Below are 18086 nucleotides of genomic sequence, written 5' to 3'. Positions count from 1 at the left end.
AAACCATTAAAAAAAAAAAAATTAATCTCTAGAATTGGTGTGTTTTTTTGTACATACAGTTGCATCCTGCTGATCAGCACAGGATAAGTAATGTATGTTTAAAGTTTCTTAAAGGGATATTCCCATCTTCATAAATTGTGTATTATTGGATACTTCTTGTTAAATACAAGCAATTTTGCAATTTGCTGCTTATTAAAATTTCCAGCCGTTTATAAAATATTAGCACTTTTCATTTTATTTACTGCTCATTGCCTAGGAGACCGACCCCTGCTGCTAGGCAACAGAGCATGCACAGTGGTCACAATCTTTTTTTTTTTTTTTTTTTTTTTTTATTGTGCTTTTAAACAATGTTTTGTAACTGGCCAGGATCGCTGGATTGTGCTTCTACTTCCTGATCCCAACCAGCCTTAGCACAGTGCTTAAAAACCATAAAGCAGCAGTAGTCGGTCTCCTAGGCAACAAGCTGTAAACAAAAAAACAAAAAAAAAATGTTAATATCTCAAAAACGGCTGCAAATTTTAATACGTAGTAAATTACAAAAGTGCTTCTTTTTACGAGCTCTATCCAAAAATATAATATATGAAAATGGGGGAAAAACACCCTTTTAAATTTTTGTGTAGGTTATATTCTTATATTTTATACTTTCCTATAAAATCTGATGAACTCTTTGAGGAGGGAGTTGTTTTTCCTTCTGTGGTTCTAGATAATGACCTTCTCTGTGTATCCATGACACTTCTGCTTTTATGTAGAAGATGCTCAATAATTTCCCTCCAGGGACTGTCCGTCCTGGGAGGATTTCTAGGCAACAGCCTAGAAACATATGAAGGCAGTAGGTGAGGACCGGAGGAGGACCTTGTGTGTTCACGCCTGTCATTGTCTCTTCTAGTTCGATGGTACTGAAGGATCCTGGTTTCAGAAGATCTCCTCGAGGTTTTGCAGTCGCCAGCCATTTGCTCTGGAGCAACTGAAACAGAAGCAGAAGAAAGATCCTCGATTTACACAGTTAATTCAGGTAATTTGTGTTCTACAGGTCAATTAAAGGGATTGTTCCACCCTATTCCAATGACCTATTAGTAGGGTCAGATCACTAATGCCCCCTTCCGATGGCTAGAACATAGTGGAGGGAAGCAGGAAGCTCTTCTTTTCTTTGAAGGCCTCATAGTTGACCCTCCATTGGTGGCCACTGGCAACAGAGCTTCTATTACAGCTCCAGTCGGTTTTGGCTGAGCTGCAATACCGGACCCAACCTGAGCAAAGCATGGTGCTCTTTCTGGGTGGAGGAAGCATTTTTCGAATCTTAATCCCAATGTTCATGACGTAATCTTTTGCCATTTTACCCTCCTCCAGGAAGCAGAAAGCAATCCGCAATGTAGACGTCTCCAACTGAAGGATATTATTCCATTTGAAATGCAGAGATTGACCAAATATCCTCTTCTTCTGCAGAACATCGCCAACCTGACGGGTGAGGACATATACACTTCACTCGTTGTGACGCCAAAGCAAAATGCGCCTGTTCTCATTCATGGTGCTCGTAAAGCCATCCAATGATAATAAACAAACTGTTCTTTACTCACCCTCCCCGGATCCAGCAATGTGACCCCCGTCATGCCTCCTGGTGTGCGGTATTATTTGCTGCTCTGCAGCCAATTCGTAAGCTCAGTGGCTCTGAGCACCTCAAGGAAAGCCACTGATTGGCTGGAGCACTGCAGATAATACTGGACACCAAGAGCATCAACGTAGACTAACCACTGCCCCTGGTGAGGGTGAGGACAGACCCAAATTTTTTTATATATAGTCCAAATTTATTTTTGGTGGCACCAGCCAACCATCTAATGTGATGGGTGATGTCCCGACTCTCCTTTTTAAAGTCAGATGTTTTGGGAAAGGATGGGAAAGTTGGATTTTAACATGTCCAATAGTTTTGGTTCCCATATGGGAGATGGAATGACTTTTCCGCCATTAATGTGATCTTGTCGAATCCTAACAGAGGAAGAAGAGGAGAAGCAGAGGGTGCAGAAAGCGGCTGAATGCTGCCGGCAGATCCTAAATCACGTCAACACTGAAGTGCGAGAAATGGAGAACAAAATGGTACGAGACAATCAATGGCCAAGGAAGTGTAGAGTGGGGGTAAATCCGGAAGATCAAGGGTAACACCTCTTCATCATTCTCTTCTTAATATCGTTACCGTTGGCTTCTTTTGCAGAAATTGTTCGATTACCAAAGACGTCTTGACACGTCCAACTTGAAGCAGAGCAATGATCCGCTGTTCATGGAGTTCAAGGTGACGACTGTGCGCGGGAAATGATATTTCGCCTATTTCTCAGTTGAGGTTCCTCAGACTTCACGAGAGGCAGGAAGAAACCCAAAAAGAGCCACTAAATGGGGTCGTCTTCTGCTTGGTCTTTGGAGCCTATTATTTTCTCAGAGCCCTATGGTTCCCATACACATTAGATAAGGATGCCGAATTTGGCTGAACCGGCATTAAAAGCACACGAACACTCACAAAAACGGAGCCCTTCTGTGTATGCTGAGGTCGCGAGAGTTACCGATCTCAAGACTATGGCCAGCTTTATTCTTCTAGTACTGTGATGGGCCTGTTGGATCCTGACCTTGTATGACAGAGCCCAAACCGCCTTTGTGGGGTACAGTGTCGGACTGAGGAGCGAAGGGCCCACCAGTAGCCAACTCCAGGGCCCCACTTTTCAGCTACATATCCTCAATCCCAAATTTATATAACAATGATTTGGGTAGTTTGTTAAATTAATAGGATTCCGCCGTTGTCTGTACATAGTGATTAGAGTACAGCTCATATAAGAAGGTGGCGGCCCACCAGAGGATTGACCAGTTCTCCCGTGGGCCAGTCCAAGCATGATGGGAGCATATTTAGGTTTAAGGGGATCTGAAATAAGAAAATTAGAAGTGACCCTACTTAATGTTCTTTCTTACCATTCTGACATCTCTTATCCCACAAATGACAAGTATGCATAGGGCAGGTGATCAATGTCCCACTATTGGGAACTCACAATCCCTACAACATGGGTTCCCAATCTCCAGTTTCTCATCATTGTGGGTTATCACCACTAGGTATCTATAGGACTGGTGGAGGTAGCCAAGTGCAGCGCTCGACCTTCTTCAGGAGTCCTATAAACATGAATGGATCCACAGTGAACATGCTCCACCATTCCACCACTCTCAATTACATGCATAGTGAGAGGGTACACCTGTTCGGAGGGGTCTCTAGCAATCAGACATTCATCCTCTATTCTGTGATTTGGTGATTGACATATTGATATATTTTGTGCATAAACCCCTTGGAGTGACCTTCTGTAGACAGCCCTTAAAGGTTTTTTTCCCCATTTTCATAAATGGGGTATTATTGGATAGTGCTTGGAAATACAAGCATTTTTGCAATTTACAGCGTCTTAAAATTTTCCGCTGTTCTTGAGATATTAACACTTTTTTTTATTTTTATTTTGCAGCTCGTTGCCTTGGAGACCGACCACTGTTACTCGACTCCAAAACACACGCAGTGCTTACAAGCTCTTTTCTATTAAAGCTGGCCAGAATCGCTTGAGTGTGCTGCTTTCTCCTAATTCTGGACACCTTCAGTGTAGAACGTAGAAGATAAACAGCAGCGGTGGTCGGTCTCCTAGGCAACAAACTGTAAACAAAATAAAAGTGCTAATATATCAAGAACGGCTGACAATTTTTGAAAGCAGTAAATTGCAAAAGTGCTTGTTTTTGCAAGCACTATCAAGTAACATCCATCTTGCGAAAATGTGAAAATCCCTTTAAGTGCAAGATTTTGGCATTTTGAGTGATTAAAGAGGGTTCTTCAATGGAGACTTGCCCAAGTTAGATAGATTTTGTGCGTTCCATGATACTCATTTACTTATTTTGCCAGAACATCGACATTACGAAAAAAAACCTCATTTATGAAGGAGCGCTCACGTGGAGAGTCAGCAAAGACAAGTCTGTCGGTGAGAGTCGTGTACACTCTTTGGTCTTGGGCCATGGTCCAGTCTTGGAGAAACATCTTATTCCTCTTGTTTTCCAGATGTTCATGTTCTTCTCTTGGACGACATCTTGATGCTGCTCCAAAAACAGGACGATCGTTTAGTTCTGAAGTGCCAAAGTCGGACAATCACCCCAGCTCCCGACGGGAAGCTAATGCTGAGTCCAATCGTGAAGCTTAACACTGCTATGGCCCGGGAGGTGGCTACCGGTCAGTACCTCCATCTTGGCTCCAGACCCTCCAACTTCAAAAATGAATGAGTATCGTCAGGAAGGCGTTATATCCTACAACTATGTTCTTGTTTACTTTTCAGAATTCCTTTTTCTTTAACCCCCTAAGTCCTGGCAATAAGTGCTCATTTTTCCTGCAGCGCCTCCGCAGGACAAATTAGGCATTACACGCCGGCCATTAAAAATCAAAATCCCATTGAACATATCATTTCTTTCAGATAACAAGGCCTTCTTTGTCATATTCAAGTGGGAGGACAGAGCACAGATCTATGAGCTAGTGGCACCGACCACCTCTGAGAAAAAAACGTAAGTGCAAGGAATACAGATGGGCAATATAGGGACGATACAGCTGCAACAATACATATCCTTTACTAGAGTAATGGTGGGGGAAAGGATTTTTTTTGTATCCCAGAAACAGCGCCACTTTGGGTGGTGTCAGGTATTGCTCTTCAGTCTTTTATTCTTTCGCTTGTGCAGCTTTCGGGCTCATTAGCCATAAAGTTGCATAAGGAACTATGGAAAAATGCTCCGTTCTGTCGGAAGAAAGAGCTGCGCCTGCGGGTGGCGCTGTGTATGTAGGTTGTCAGTGCAGTCAGTGACTATTCCTCATCTCGCACCTTTTCTATAACAATGTTTTCTCCTTTTGAAGATGGTTTTCCATCATCAGTCAAAATACTGGACGTCTGGAATCATCTGCATCTCACAAACCGAGGCCATCATTCACTAGCCCAGCCATGCTTCCACAGAGCCCAACCTAGTGAGTAGATGGCGTAGTCATGACAGCTATCCGTATGCTGCTAATGAACTGTCTGTAGTATGTACAACAGCCTGCACTCTGCATTATATCTATATACAGCAGCCTGCACTCTGCATTATATGTATATACAGCAGCCTGCACTGTGCATTATACGTATATACAGCAGCCTGCACTCTGCATTATATCTATATACAGCAGCCTGCACTGTGCATTATATGTATATACAGCAGCCTGCACTCTGCATTATATCTATATACAGCAGCCTGCACTCTGCATTATATCTATATACAGCAGCCTGCACTCTGCATTATATGTATATACAGCAGCCTGAACTGTGCATTATATGTATATACAGCAGCCTGCACTGTGCATTATATGTATATACAGCAGCCTGCACTCTGCATTATATCTATATACAGCAGTCTGCACTCTGCATTATATGTAGAGTATATGTATATGGGCAGCACGGTGGCGCAGTGGTTAGCACAGCAGCCTTGCAGCGCTGGAGTCCTGGGTTCTAATCCCACCTTGGACAACATCTGCAAAGAGTTTGTATGTTCTCTCCGTGTTTGCGTGGGTTTCCTCCGGGCACTCCGGTTTCCTCCCACATTCCAAAGACATACTGATATGGAATTTAGATTGTGAGCCCCATTGGGGACAGCGATGATAATGTGTACAAACTGTAAAGCGCTGCGTAATATGTTAGCGCTATATAAAAATAAAGATTATCATTATTATAAAGATTATTATATGTATATACAGCAGCCTGTACTCTGCATTATATCTATATACAGCAGCCTGCACTGTGCATTATATCTGTATACAGCAGTCTGCACTCTGCATTATATGTATATACAGCAGCCTGCACTGTGCATTATATCTATATACAGCAGCCTGCACTGTGCATTATATCTATATACAGCAGCCTGCACTGTGCATTATATCTATATACAGCAGCTTGCACTCTGCATTATATGTATATACAGCAGCCTGCACTCTGCATTATCTCTATATACAGCAGCCTGCACTGTGCATTATATCTATATACAGCAGCCTGCACTCTTCATTATATCTATATACAGCAGCCTGCACTCTGCATTATATCTATATACAGCAGCCTGCACTCTGCATTATATCTACAATGCCTACAAGTAGTATTCAACCCCCTGCAGATTTAGCAGGTTTAATAAGATGCAAATAAGTTAGAGCCTTCAAACTTCAAACAAGAGCAGGATTTATTAACAGATGCATAAATCTTACAAACCAAAAAGTTTTGTTGCTCAGTTAAATTTTTATAAATTTTAAACATAAAAGTGTGGGTCAATTATTATTCAACCCCTAGGTTTAATATTTTGTGGAATAACCTTTGTTTGCAATTACAGCTAATAATCGTCTTTTATAAGACCTGATCAGGTCTCTGGAGTTATCTTGGCCCACTCCTCCATGCAGATCTTCTCCAAGTTATCTAGGTTCTTTGGGTGTCTCATGTGGACTTTAATCTTGAGCTCCTTCCACAAGTTTTCAATTGGGTTAAGGTCAGGAGACTGACTAGGCCACTGCAACACCTTGATTTTTTGCCTCTTGAACCAGGCCTTGGTTTTCTTGGCTGTGTGCTTTGGGTCGTTGTCTTGTTGGAAGATGAAATGACAACCCATCTTAAGATCCTTGATGGAGGAGCGGAGGTTCTTGGCCAAAATCTCCAGGTAGGCTGTGCTATCCATCTTCCCATGGATGAGGACCAGATGGCCAGGCCCCTTGGCTGAGAAACAGCCCCACAGCATGATGCTGCCACCACCATGCTTGACTGTAGGGATGGTATTCTTGGGGTCGTATGCAGTGCCATCCAGTCTCCAAATGTCACGTGTGTGGTTGGCACCAAAGGTCTCGATCTTGGTCTCATAAGACCAGAGAACCTTGAACCAGTCAGTCTCAGAGTCCTCCAAGTGATCATGAGCAAACTGTAGACGAGCCTTGACATGACGCTTTGAAAGTAAAGGTACCTTACGGGCTCGTCTGGAACGGAGACCATTGCGGTGGAGTACGTTACTTATGGTATTGACTGAAACCAATGTCCCCACTGCCATGAGATCTTCCCGGAGCGCCTTCCTTGTTGTCCTTGGGTTAGCCTTGACTCTTCGGACAAGCCTGGCCTCGGCACGGGAGGAAACTTTCAAAGGCTGTCCAGGCCGTGGAAGGCTAACAGTAGTTCCATAAGCCTTCCACTTCCGGATGATGCTCCCAACAGTGGAGACAGGTAGGCCCAACTCCTTGGAAAGGGTTTTGTACCCCTTGCCAGCCTTGTGACCCTCCACGATCTTGTCTCTGATGGCCTTGGAATGCTCCTTTGTCTTTCCCATGTTGACCATGTATGAGTGCTGTTCACAAGTTTGGGGAGGGTCTTAAATAGTCAGAAAAGGCTGGAAAAAGAGATAATTAATCCAAACATGTGAAGCTCATTGTTCTTTGTGCCTGAACTACTTCTTAATACTTTAGGGGAACCAAACAGAATTCTGGTGGGTTGAGGGGTTGAATAATAAATGACCCTCTGAAAAGACTTTTCACAATTTAAAAAAAAAATAAACAAAGAAATAACATTCTTTTTTGCTGCAGTGCATTTCACACTTCCAGGCTGATCTACAGTCCAAATGTCACAATGCCAAGTTAATTCCAAATGTGTAAGCCTGCTAAATCTGCAGGGGGTTGAATACTACTTGTAGGCACTGTATATACAGCAGCCTGCACTGTGCATTATATGTATATACAGCAGCCTGCACTCTGCATTATATCTATATACAGCAGCCTGCACTCTGCATTATATGTATATACAGCAGCCTGCACTCTGCATTATATCTATATACAGCAGCCTGCACTCTGCATTATACGTATGTACAGCAGCCTGTACTCTGCATTATATCTATATACAGCAGCCTGTACTCTGCATTATATGTATATACAGCAGCCTGTACTCTGCATTATATCTATATACAGCAGCCTGCACTCTGCTTTATATCTATATACAGCAGCCTGCACTCTGCATTATATCTATATACAGCAGCCTGCACTCTGCATTATATGTATATACAGCAGCCTGTACTCTGCATTATATCTATATACAGCAGCCTGCACTCTGCATTATATGTATATACAGCAGCCTGTACTCTGCATTATATCTATATACAGCAGCCTGCACTCTGCTTTATATCTATATACAGCAGCCTGCACTCTGCATTATATGTATATACAGCAGCCTGCACTCCTCATTATATTTCTTTTATAATTCTAGTGATCAATTCCTGGCAAATTCCGAAAATGGCAGTTCCATGAAAGAGTCTGTAATGAAGGACGGTAAGTAGTCCTGACCCCACACCTACATGACCATTCCTAAATGACTCCTTTAGGAGCGATGCGTGCGCTCTGCTTATTGTATCTCCCATTGTATCCCGCTCTGCTTATTGTATCCCCCATGTCTTCCTGTGCTTGACTTGGGCCCTGACAGCCCCTGGTCCCTGACAGCCCCTGGGCCCTATGGCAGTGGCTCTTGCACGATGCTGCAGATGATCCCTATGAACATTTGAGAACCTGTCATCTTGACATCTCCAGAATTCACATTCTTGATTTCCTTTTGCATGTGCAGAAAAGGAGGAATCTCTTGAAGACGTGGTTTTAGGGAATGAAGAGAATTCTGGAGACCACTCTGCAGAACATCTTCTTGACCATGGATTTCAGGCCTACAAGCTGAACCCATTCACGAGCACAGGAGGAAACGTTGCCAGTGAGGCACTAGAGGAAGGTGAGAAGGAAAGAAGATAACAAGATCCCAAGATTTTAGAACCCAGAGCTGCATTCACAATTCTACGGTTTGTAAAGACTATGCATACAAGAACGCAGATGACCATGGACGGTTCTGTCCAGACACTGAGCAAAGTGGGAAATGCTCTGGAGAATAGTGAAGGCTGTAACACAGGACCAGTAATGTAATGTATGTACACAGTGACTGCACCAGCAGAATAGTGAGTGCAGCTCTGGAGTATAATACAGGAGGTAACTCAGGATCAGTAATGTAATGTACGTACACAGTGACTGCACCAGCAGAATAGTGAGCGCAGCTCTGGGGTATAATACAGGATGTAACTCAGGATCAGTACAATATCAGTAATGTAATGTATCTACATAGTGACTGCACCAGCAGAATAGTGAGTGCAGCTCTGGAGTATAATACAGGAGGTAACTCAGGATCAGTAATGTAATGTACGTACACAGTGACTGCACCAGCAGAATAGTGAGCGCAGCTCTGGGGTATAATACAGGATGTAACTCAGGATCAGTAATATATGTACACAGTGACCGCACCAGCAGAATAGTGAGCGCAGCTCTGGGGTATAATACAGGATGTAACTCAGGATCAGTAATATATGTACACAGTGACTGCACCAGCTCTGCTCTGCAGCTCTGGACTATAATACAGGAGGTAACTCCGGATCAGTACAATATCAGTAATGTAATGTATCTACATAGTGACTGCACCAGCAGAATAGAGAGTGCATCTCTGGGGTATAATACAGGATGTAACTCAGGATCAGTAATGTAATGTATGTACACAGTGACTGCACCAGCAGAATAGTGAGTGCAGCTCTGGGGTATAATACAGGAGGTAACTCAGGATCAATAATGTAATGTATGTACACAGTGACTGCACCAGCAGAATAGTGAGTGCAGCTCTGGAGTATAATACAGGAGGTAACTCAGGATCAGTAATGTATGTACACAGTGACTGCACCAGCAGAATAGTGAGTGCAGCTCTAGAATATAATACAGGATGTAACTCAGGATCAGTAATGTAATGTATGTACACAGTGACTGCACCAGCAGAATAGTGAGTGCAGCTCTGGAGTATAATACAGGAGGTAACTCAGGATCAGTAATGTATGTACACAGTGACTGCACCAGCAGAATAGTGAGTGCAGCTCTAGAATATAATACAGGATGTAACTCAGGATCAGTAATGTAATGTATGTACACAGTGACTGCACCAGCAGAATAGTGAGTGCAGCTCTGGAGTATAATACAAGATGTAACTCAGGATCAGTAATGTAATGTATGTACACAGTGACTGCACCAGCAGAATAGTGAGTGCAGCTCTGGAGTATAATAAAGGATGTAACTCAGGATCAGTACAGAATCAGTAATGTAATGTATATGTATATTCTGCCTTCTTTTTTCAGTGTTGGTGTTGAAGAGGTTACTTGTACGTAATATCCGTTTAAGTCTGGACGTCGAGTCTTTCGCAAACCTCGACAGCTGGTCTGACAACCCCCAGGATGAGGCTGTAGCACCCCCACCCGCACAAGATGAGAAGGCCGCTAATGGCGATCAGGAAGACGCTGCAGCAGAATCTGACCGGGAGAACAAAGAGCAGGGTAATAATAGGGAGGCTATCAGTTGCCAGGGTTTTAGCCTAATGCATTACCATCATCAAACTATTACTATGGGATTATTGAGGGCCTTGACCCCCAGCTAAATTTTTGGGACCAGTTTAAAAGTAGATGTTGTGATGTAAGTCAGTGCATTACCACTGACTTTGGTCACTCTTATGGCTGCAGCCTAACCCTGACCAATGCTCACTTCCTACAGGTCATGATTTAGGTCCAGGAGATGTTGGGGAGTCTCTAAGTGCTCCGATCATATTGTCCCAAGAACAATCTGAGGAGGTGAGAAGACGGATCCTTCTACTGGAGGAGAGGGTCCAGCAGCTCAAGGTAAGTGTGTAAGACAAGATGATGCTATAGTATCTCACCTGGCTTCCCCCAATGCAGTGTGTAATGTAACTTAAGTCTTGTTTTCTGGATCACTTGTGCTGGAGCTTCTTATTTCTCATGTTTATTCTTGGTCTGCTCGTTCCTTAGATGATAGAGGAAGATTATATCCACCTACAGAGGACTGTCGCCAAATTTACTGTAACCCACGGAAGCTTCACATGAAAAAGGTAAACCTAGTGCTGAACTGAAATCAGTGTAAGGTTTATTTTGTCCTGTGGGGGCGCTACATGTCCTTTTTAAATACTGTTTTATTATCTGCCCTTACTACCTATTGTGGTCGGCATTTCACAGTCTGGCTGCTCTAACTGTAAAGAACCCTTTCCTATTTAGCTTCCGACTAGTATTAAAAGTTCCCTTTGCCCTGGAAAGTATTTTTATGTATTGGACATATCTTTTTTTCTGCAGGAAAAAAGGGATTAAGACTGGAGGGGTCTCTTTTTTATTTTTTTCATTTTTTTTTTTACTATTTTTGTTACATACAGGTCCTTCTCAAAAAATTAGCATATAGTGTTAAATTTCATTATTTACCATAATGTAATGATTACAATTAAACTTTCATATATTATAGATTCATTATCCACCAACTGAAATTTGTCAGGTCTTTTATTGTTTTAATACTGATGATTTTGGCATACAACTCCTGATAACCCAAAAAACCTGTCTCAATAAATTAGCATATTTCACCCGTCCAATCAAATAAAAGTGTTTTTTAATAACAAACAAAAAAACCATCAAATAATAATGTTCAGTTATGCACTCAATACTTGGTCGGGAATCCTTTGGCAGAAATGACTGCTTCAATGCGGCGTGGCATGGAGACAATCAGCCTGTGACACTGCTGAGATGTTATGGAGGCCCAGGATGCTTCAATAGCGGCCTTAAGCTCATCCAGAGTGTTGGGTCTTGCGTCTCTCAACTTTCTCTTCACAATATCCCACAGATTCTCTATGGGGTTCAGGTCAGGAGAGTTGGCAGGCCAATTGAGCACAGTAATACCATGGTCAGTAAACCATTTACCAGTGGTTTTGGCACTGTGAGCAGGTGCCAGGTCGTGCTGAAAAATGAAATCTTCATCTCCATAAAGCATTTCAGCCGATGGAAGCATGAAGTGCTCCAAAATCTCCTGATAGCTAGCTGCATTGACCCTGCCCTTGATGAAACACAGTGGACCAACACCAGCAGCTGACATGGCACCCCACACCATCACTGACTGTGGGTACTTGACACTGGACTTCAGGCATTTTGGCATTTCCTTCTCCCCAGTCTTCCTCCAGACTCTGGCACCTTGATTTCCGAATGACATGCAAAATTTGCTTTCATCAGAAAAAAGTACTTGGGACCACTTAGCAACAGTCCAGTGCTGCTTCTCTGTAGCCCAGGTCAGGCGCTTCTGCCGCTGTTTATGGTTCAAAAGAGGCTTTACCTGGGGAATGCGGCACCTGTAGCCCATTTCCTGCACACGCCTGTGCACGGTGGCTCTGGATGTTTCCACACCAGACTCAGTCCACTGCTTCCTCAGGTTCCCCAAGGTCTGGAATCGGTCCTTCTCCACAATCTTCCTCAGGGTCCGGTCACAGACTTACCATTGAGGTGCCTTGATACAGCACTCTGGGAACAGCCTATTTGTTGAGAAATTTCTTTCTGGGTCTTACCCTCTTGCTTGAGGGTGTCAATGATGGCCTCCTTGACATCTGTCAGGTCGCTAGTCTTACCCATGATGGGGGTTTTGAGTAATGAACCAGGCAGGGAGTTTTTAAAAGCCTCAGGTATCTTTTGCATGTGTTTAGAGTTAATTAGTTGATTCAGAAGATTAGGGTAATAGGTCGTTTAGAGAACCTTTTCTTGATATGCTAATTTATTGAGACAGGTTTTTTGGGTTATCAGGAGTTGTAGGCCAAAATCATCAGTATTAAAACAATAAAATACCTGACAAATTTCAGTTGGTGGATAATGAATCTATAATATATGAAAGTTTAATTGTAATCATTACATTATGGTAAATAATGAAATTTAACACTATATGCTAATTTTTTGAGAAGGACCTGTACTATGCCCCTCACATTGGGTACATTAGCCCAAGTTACAGGAGGAATTCAGCCAACTGTCAGCAGCTCCTGCAAACTCATAATCATTGGGTTGGGAGAGGGAAGCACTGACAATGCTTCCTATAATGTATATCCATTTCTTGTTTAGTGCTTTTTATATAGTGACAAAGAGTTCTGGTAATAAACCCTCTCTACTTTCTCTATTGGTAGTTTGCTTGTGTCTGATTGCCAGTTCCCAACTCTCGCAGCTGCATGATCATGTAGAAGCAGCATACTCTGCACTGACGTTTAAACGTCAATGCAGAGTAAAGTGTGGACTGCCCAGACATTTTAAGTGTGGTCTTACAGACTTTGCTGTGTGAAATAGTCATGGAGCTACCGAAAGTAGTAGGTTGGGACAGAAGGAAAGGAGTGTGACTGCGAGATCTGAAAACGTAATCAAGGGGACACTTACGTCTTCATCCATGTCATCGAAAATATTAAAAATCTCTTAAGTCCTAGTGAAGGGGGCACGCGTTCCCCTCCCTCCTTCTTTCTCAAACAGATTGCCAGTGAGTAAGCAATTCACTTAGCTGACTGTCTGAGTCTCTTGAATGGACTACACCATGAACATAAGGAAGTAAAGAATTACATATCGTTGTGAAGTGAACCATTCTAATTATCAAGGAGGATGTATTTTGTGCATGAGACAGAGGTATACGGATTGGACAAATGGTTAAGACAGGGAGGTGTCTTTTCAGAGGTACCTGTGTTTACACATAGACGTGGAGGGCCTTTTATTTTTTATATGCTGAATTTAAATGACACCTGGGTTCCCGAAGAGGAAATGTTATGCATTTCCAATAGACTACTGTCTCTGAAAGCAAATTTTGAATATTGGATTTGTTTGTTTAGATCCGATGGTGATGGGACATACTCAGCTTCAGTGCTAATCCGGGAAGAAGATGCATTTTTTTTTTCATAACCGTAACACATGCTTATAAGCCCAAACCAATAGTCCTGAGATAACTGACAACAGCCATGTCCTGTTTGGTCTCTGGGTGTCGATACAATCCGATTAAAAAATCATGTGATCATGAGGAGTTAAGTTATCGCATAAGTTGGAAATTTCATAAAATCCTGAAGAGCTGAGGACATCCCATAATCTGGCCCACATGATGTCATCATGAAGGGGGTGTGTGGGTGTAACTCAGGTACTGATAAAAGGTCAAGACACATTATGATCTGTGTTTAATGCTGAGGAAGATACATACCAGTGTAGGCTTGATCCTGTAACCAGACATTTCAATTGGATTGCTTCCATTCACTAAGCTGAATCATCTCTTTGATTGGCGTAGTACGTCTTTTGTTAATCCCTTTTATTTTATGTGGTTGTATATGCTGTATTATTTTGTCCCCTTTGTTTATAAAAAAATGTGAAAAAGATTTTGCACATGCCTATGGTTTTTATGAAATATAAAATTGTATAGTTCTGTTCCTTTTGTTCTGTAACCCGCACCCCTAATCCATATGCTACCAGAACCAGGCCTCCAGTCAGCCTGTATAGACGACTGATGGTGACAGTGAGTAGTCTGGGGTTATCGTGGTATTCGCAGTGACTCTATCGGGGGTATATACATATAATCCATGATTTGGAATCGGAGGTGTATATACCATAGGCTCACTGTTAGTTTCCCGATAACCGACCTAATATCAGAAACAGCCTGCAGCCTCCTCTGTTGATTGTCGCTCAATCGCGTAATTGTCCTGACGATACGGGGCAGCAGAGAGCTGATCGCTCCAAAGATAACAGCGGGTGGATCTGAGATACGACATCCCTGGGTGCGATCTTTGACAATCCACATACCTGTGAAAGAAACTCCCTCTTTTTTGTAACTGTCTTCTACATTTGGGGTGGGGACCAATATCTCACGTGTGTGTTATTTTTATTCCTCAGGTCATATTTTCCATTACAGAACCCTCTTGTGGTTAACCGTGCGACAAGCCCTGCCAAGATTGATGGTGACACGACCTCCAGTGGTGCTTCTGCCAGGATAAGGATGATTGTCTGATTGTCAGGGTGGGAGTTATGGAGCTTTATGGACTGCTAGTCATAGGACGTGGGTGGGTGGGAGGCCCCTTGTTATTAAAGGGTGATCCAGTTTTAACCCTTTTGAACAACACATACGTGCCTTAACGCTTTTATATCTTTTTTTCAGGGACTGTCGGAGGGCGATTGAAATATATATTGGGTGTTTTTTTATAAATATATATATATCAGATATAGAAATTCTTATTGTAGCTGTACAGTAAAACTTATTTGGTCTGCTTTACTAGAAAGACTTTTTTTTTTTTTTTTGGCGGGGTGGGATTATGGTATTTTTTCCCACATTAATAAAGCTTATATAAAATAATATAAAAAAAAAAGTAAAATAAAAAACAACCCAAAACTCCATGAGGGCTTTTGTTGTAGCATGGATGCCTGGAAATGAATGAGGGGGAAGTAAGTGTGGAGAGATTTAGGATATAAGGAGTTATGAGATGAATTAGGAAGATGATGAGATGTGGTACTACTAGCGAGACTTGGCCAGGATTAGACGCAGACGTGGACTCCAACCTGTGACTCTCCTAGAAATGTCCATCTGGGAGTTGCCATTTTGTAACATTTGGGAAGCCACTGGTTGGAGATGGATCCTTGATATGGCAAATCAGGAGATTGAAATGGATAGTCATCCCCTTTATACCCGGTTGTCCATGGTTTATGGGTTGGCTAAAGTCTCCTACTAGTCCTAGCCATAGAAAAGGTTAGTGCACCAGGAACTAGAAGGACCCTGACCGCGATAGTGTTAAAGAAAAGGTGATAAATGTACGTGAGATAAACAAATGGTCAAAATATGTGTTCTCTCGATTATCATGGTATGAAACGAAGGAGGAACCATCCCTATGTTGTTGTCGCTGTTCTCCCGAGTCTAGCGGTCTTTTTCTTCTGTTCCTATGCCTCTCTGTTCTTGAGATATGACCCCCATCTTCCTTGGTCTTGTTAGCGAAGTAGGCGTGGTCCTCAAACCTGGTTCATGAATGACTTCTTGAGGTCCACACCCAGTTGGTCAACCAGGCTAGATTTATATACAGGTGAGATAGGGGCATATTTCCAGAAAAAATAGGAACAGGAAGACTGGAGAAAATTCTGGAGACTATTACGCCAAGTAGAAAAGTTACAGACATATGACAAGGGACAGGTCCTCTTTAAGGAAAATTCCTCATTATAATCCAGGCACCTGCTCTATATAAATAGGAATCGTTTATAAATTACTTGCACCTTCTGCTACCTTCATATCAGTGCTTGGGGTGGAAGCCTAACCTTAAAAGACCTGACATAAAAGGGTTATTTCCATCTTTATAGATCGATATTGTCGGATAGAGCTGGTAAAACAAAGCACTATTGCTATTGACTGCTTGTTAAAATTTCTAACCGTTTTTCAGCTATTGATATTTTTCTTTTTGTTTAGCTCGTTGCCTAGGAGACCGCCCACCGCTGCTTTCTAGATTCTAAGCACTGTGCTGAAGCAGGCCAGGATAAGGAGGTAACAGTGGGCTCCAGAGATCCTGGCCAGCTTTGAAATAGTGCTTGCAAGCTTAATAGGAACGAACTTGTAAGCGCTGAGCAGGTTGTGGTGTCTAGCAGCTGTGGTCGGTTTCCAAGGCAACGAGCTGTAAACAAAAGATAATATCTCAGGAACGGCTTGAATTGTTAATAAGCAGTAAATTGCAAAACAATGTGCAACAATGCACATTTAGAAAACAATCCTTTAAGGAAGTTCTATTGCTAATTTAAACCAAAAATCTGATTACTAATAGATGTTGAGATGAAAAATGGCTTTTAGGTGGCCTTTTACCTCTGGGGCAATCCAACACTGAGCTAAACATTGTAGTTATTTAGGCCACGCTGGTTTTTAGGGATATTAAGCCCACCAACTATATTCTCTTCAATAAGTCAACATCCCCAGCAACCAATCCAGCTCAGGAAAATTTAGAGAGCGTAAAAGAAGCTAAAGTGTTCTGAAACCAGACTTTTTATATAATATATATAATTTAGTTAGGGTTGTTGTGTTAGCCTGACCATCACACAACCTCAATAAAAAGGTTACATGCTATATTAAAATATGGTCAAAATTCTTGAGACCACCAAAGCTGTTGAGCTACAAAATGTCTACCTCTGCTCTAGAGGACCTTTAAAAGGGACCTGTCATCGGTTAAAAAGTGTCTATTTTTTGTTATTCCTGCTGCTTCCCTGAGTATTTCAGTTTTTGTTTTATTAAAATACGCCATACGGTTCCAGAGATATGAGCTTTTTTTATTCAGCAATTTTTGGGGTGTGGCACAGTGAGTAATTATGCAAATAAACCCAAGGTCACGCCCTAGAGGATCATGTGAGCCACACCCCTCATAGTAAAGATCCTAAATATCTCTGGAACCATTTGACGGATTTTTAAAAAAGAAAAAACTGAATAATCAGTGGAGCAACAGGAATTAAATAATCTCAAAGAACTGGACAACTTTGACCTTATGACAGGTCCTCTTTAGAAACTAAAGAAATACTTTGTATACAGATGTGTAAAGGGCGGGTATTATAAATATATATACATATGTTTTTATGTTTTATTCCAATGTGGCTTGATTATTCCGTTTGGGTATTTAAACATCATTCCTATATATATTTATATATATATATTTTGTGAAGCTTTTGGATTTTTGTATTATTTTGGTCATCTGTTTCGAGATGGAAAACTAAATCCCATACGATATTTTCTCAATCTATATAAATGCCAAAGAACTTTTTTTTTTCCTTTTAAAAGTTGCAGTTTTCCAAAATGTCACCCCAAAAAAAATAAAGTTTTTTTTTCCTTTGACCCTGTGTGTTGTGTGTGATTGATTATTCCAGTCTTAGAATACAACAGTCAAAAAGGATTTGTTTCTGTTTTTCTTTATTGCTTTGCTGTGGGATTACTCCGGCTTGTTCATTTTACTCACAGATACAAAAAAAGAAGAAAAAAAAAGCATCTGTGACTTTTTTTATTTTTTCTGACCATTATCGTCCCCTCCATAACGTTACCACATACATCTTGACAGAACACTGGATGGGGAGTGGGAATACTTGATGTTCACACATATACACACGTCATAAACTGGACTTGTTACACAGGTGAAGCCGGGGATACTGGTTTTGGCGGATTGGGACTTGGG

At 41.9% G+C, this 18086-nt stretch overlaps 1 protein-coding gene across 9 annotated transcripts in view; it reads left to right on the top strand.

The window, feature by feature from the left end:
- ARHGEF1 (Rho guanine nucleotide exchange factor 1) overlaps positions 1-17752 on the top strand; it is a 67473-nt gene extending 49721 nt beyond the window's left edge. For all 9 annotated transcript variants that reach the window (XM_077259966.1, XM_077259958.1, XM_077259959.1 and 6 more), the window contains 14 exons: positions 887-1012; positions 1348-1462; positions 1988-2088; positions 2204-2281; positions 3905-3980; positions 4058-4225; positions 4464-4551; positions 4895-5002; positions 8286-8347; positions 8637-8792; positions 10225-10419; positions 10634-10758; positions 10906-10985; positions 14800-17752. In XM_077259966.1, the coding sequence (XP_077116081.1) occupies positions 887-1012; positions 1348-1462; positions 1988-2088; positions 2204-2281; positions 3905-3980; positions 4058-4225; positions 4464-4551; positions 4895-5002; positions 8286-8347; positions 8637-8792; positions 10225-10419; positions 10634-10758; positions 10906-10980 (1473 nt within the window). In that variant the 3' untranslated portion in view covers positions 10981-10985; positions 14800-17752. The remainder of the gene's footprint in view (positions 1-886; positions 1013-1347; positions 1463-1987; positions 2089-2203; positions 2282-3904; positions 3981-4057; positions 4226-4463; positions 4552-4894; positions 5003-8285; positions 8348-8636; positions 8793-10224; positions 10420-10633; positions 10759-10905; positions 10986-14799) is intronic.
- The last annotated feature ends 334 nt before the right edge of the window (positions 17753-18086 follow it).

Source organism: Ranitomeya variabilis, chromosome 4, assembly GCF_051348905.1.
Source record: "Ranitomeya variabilis isolate aRanVar5 chromosome 4, aRanVar5.hap1, whole genome shotgun sequence".
Taxonomy (NCBI): Eukaryota; Metazoa; Chordata; class Amphibia; order Anura; family Dendrobatidae; genus Ranitomeya; species Ranitomeya variabilis.
This window is presented reverse-complemented; position numbering and strand designations above follow the sequence as displayed.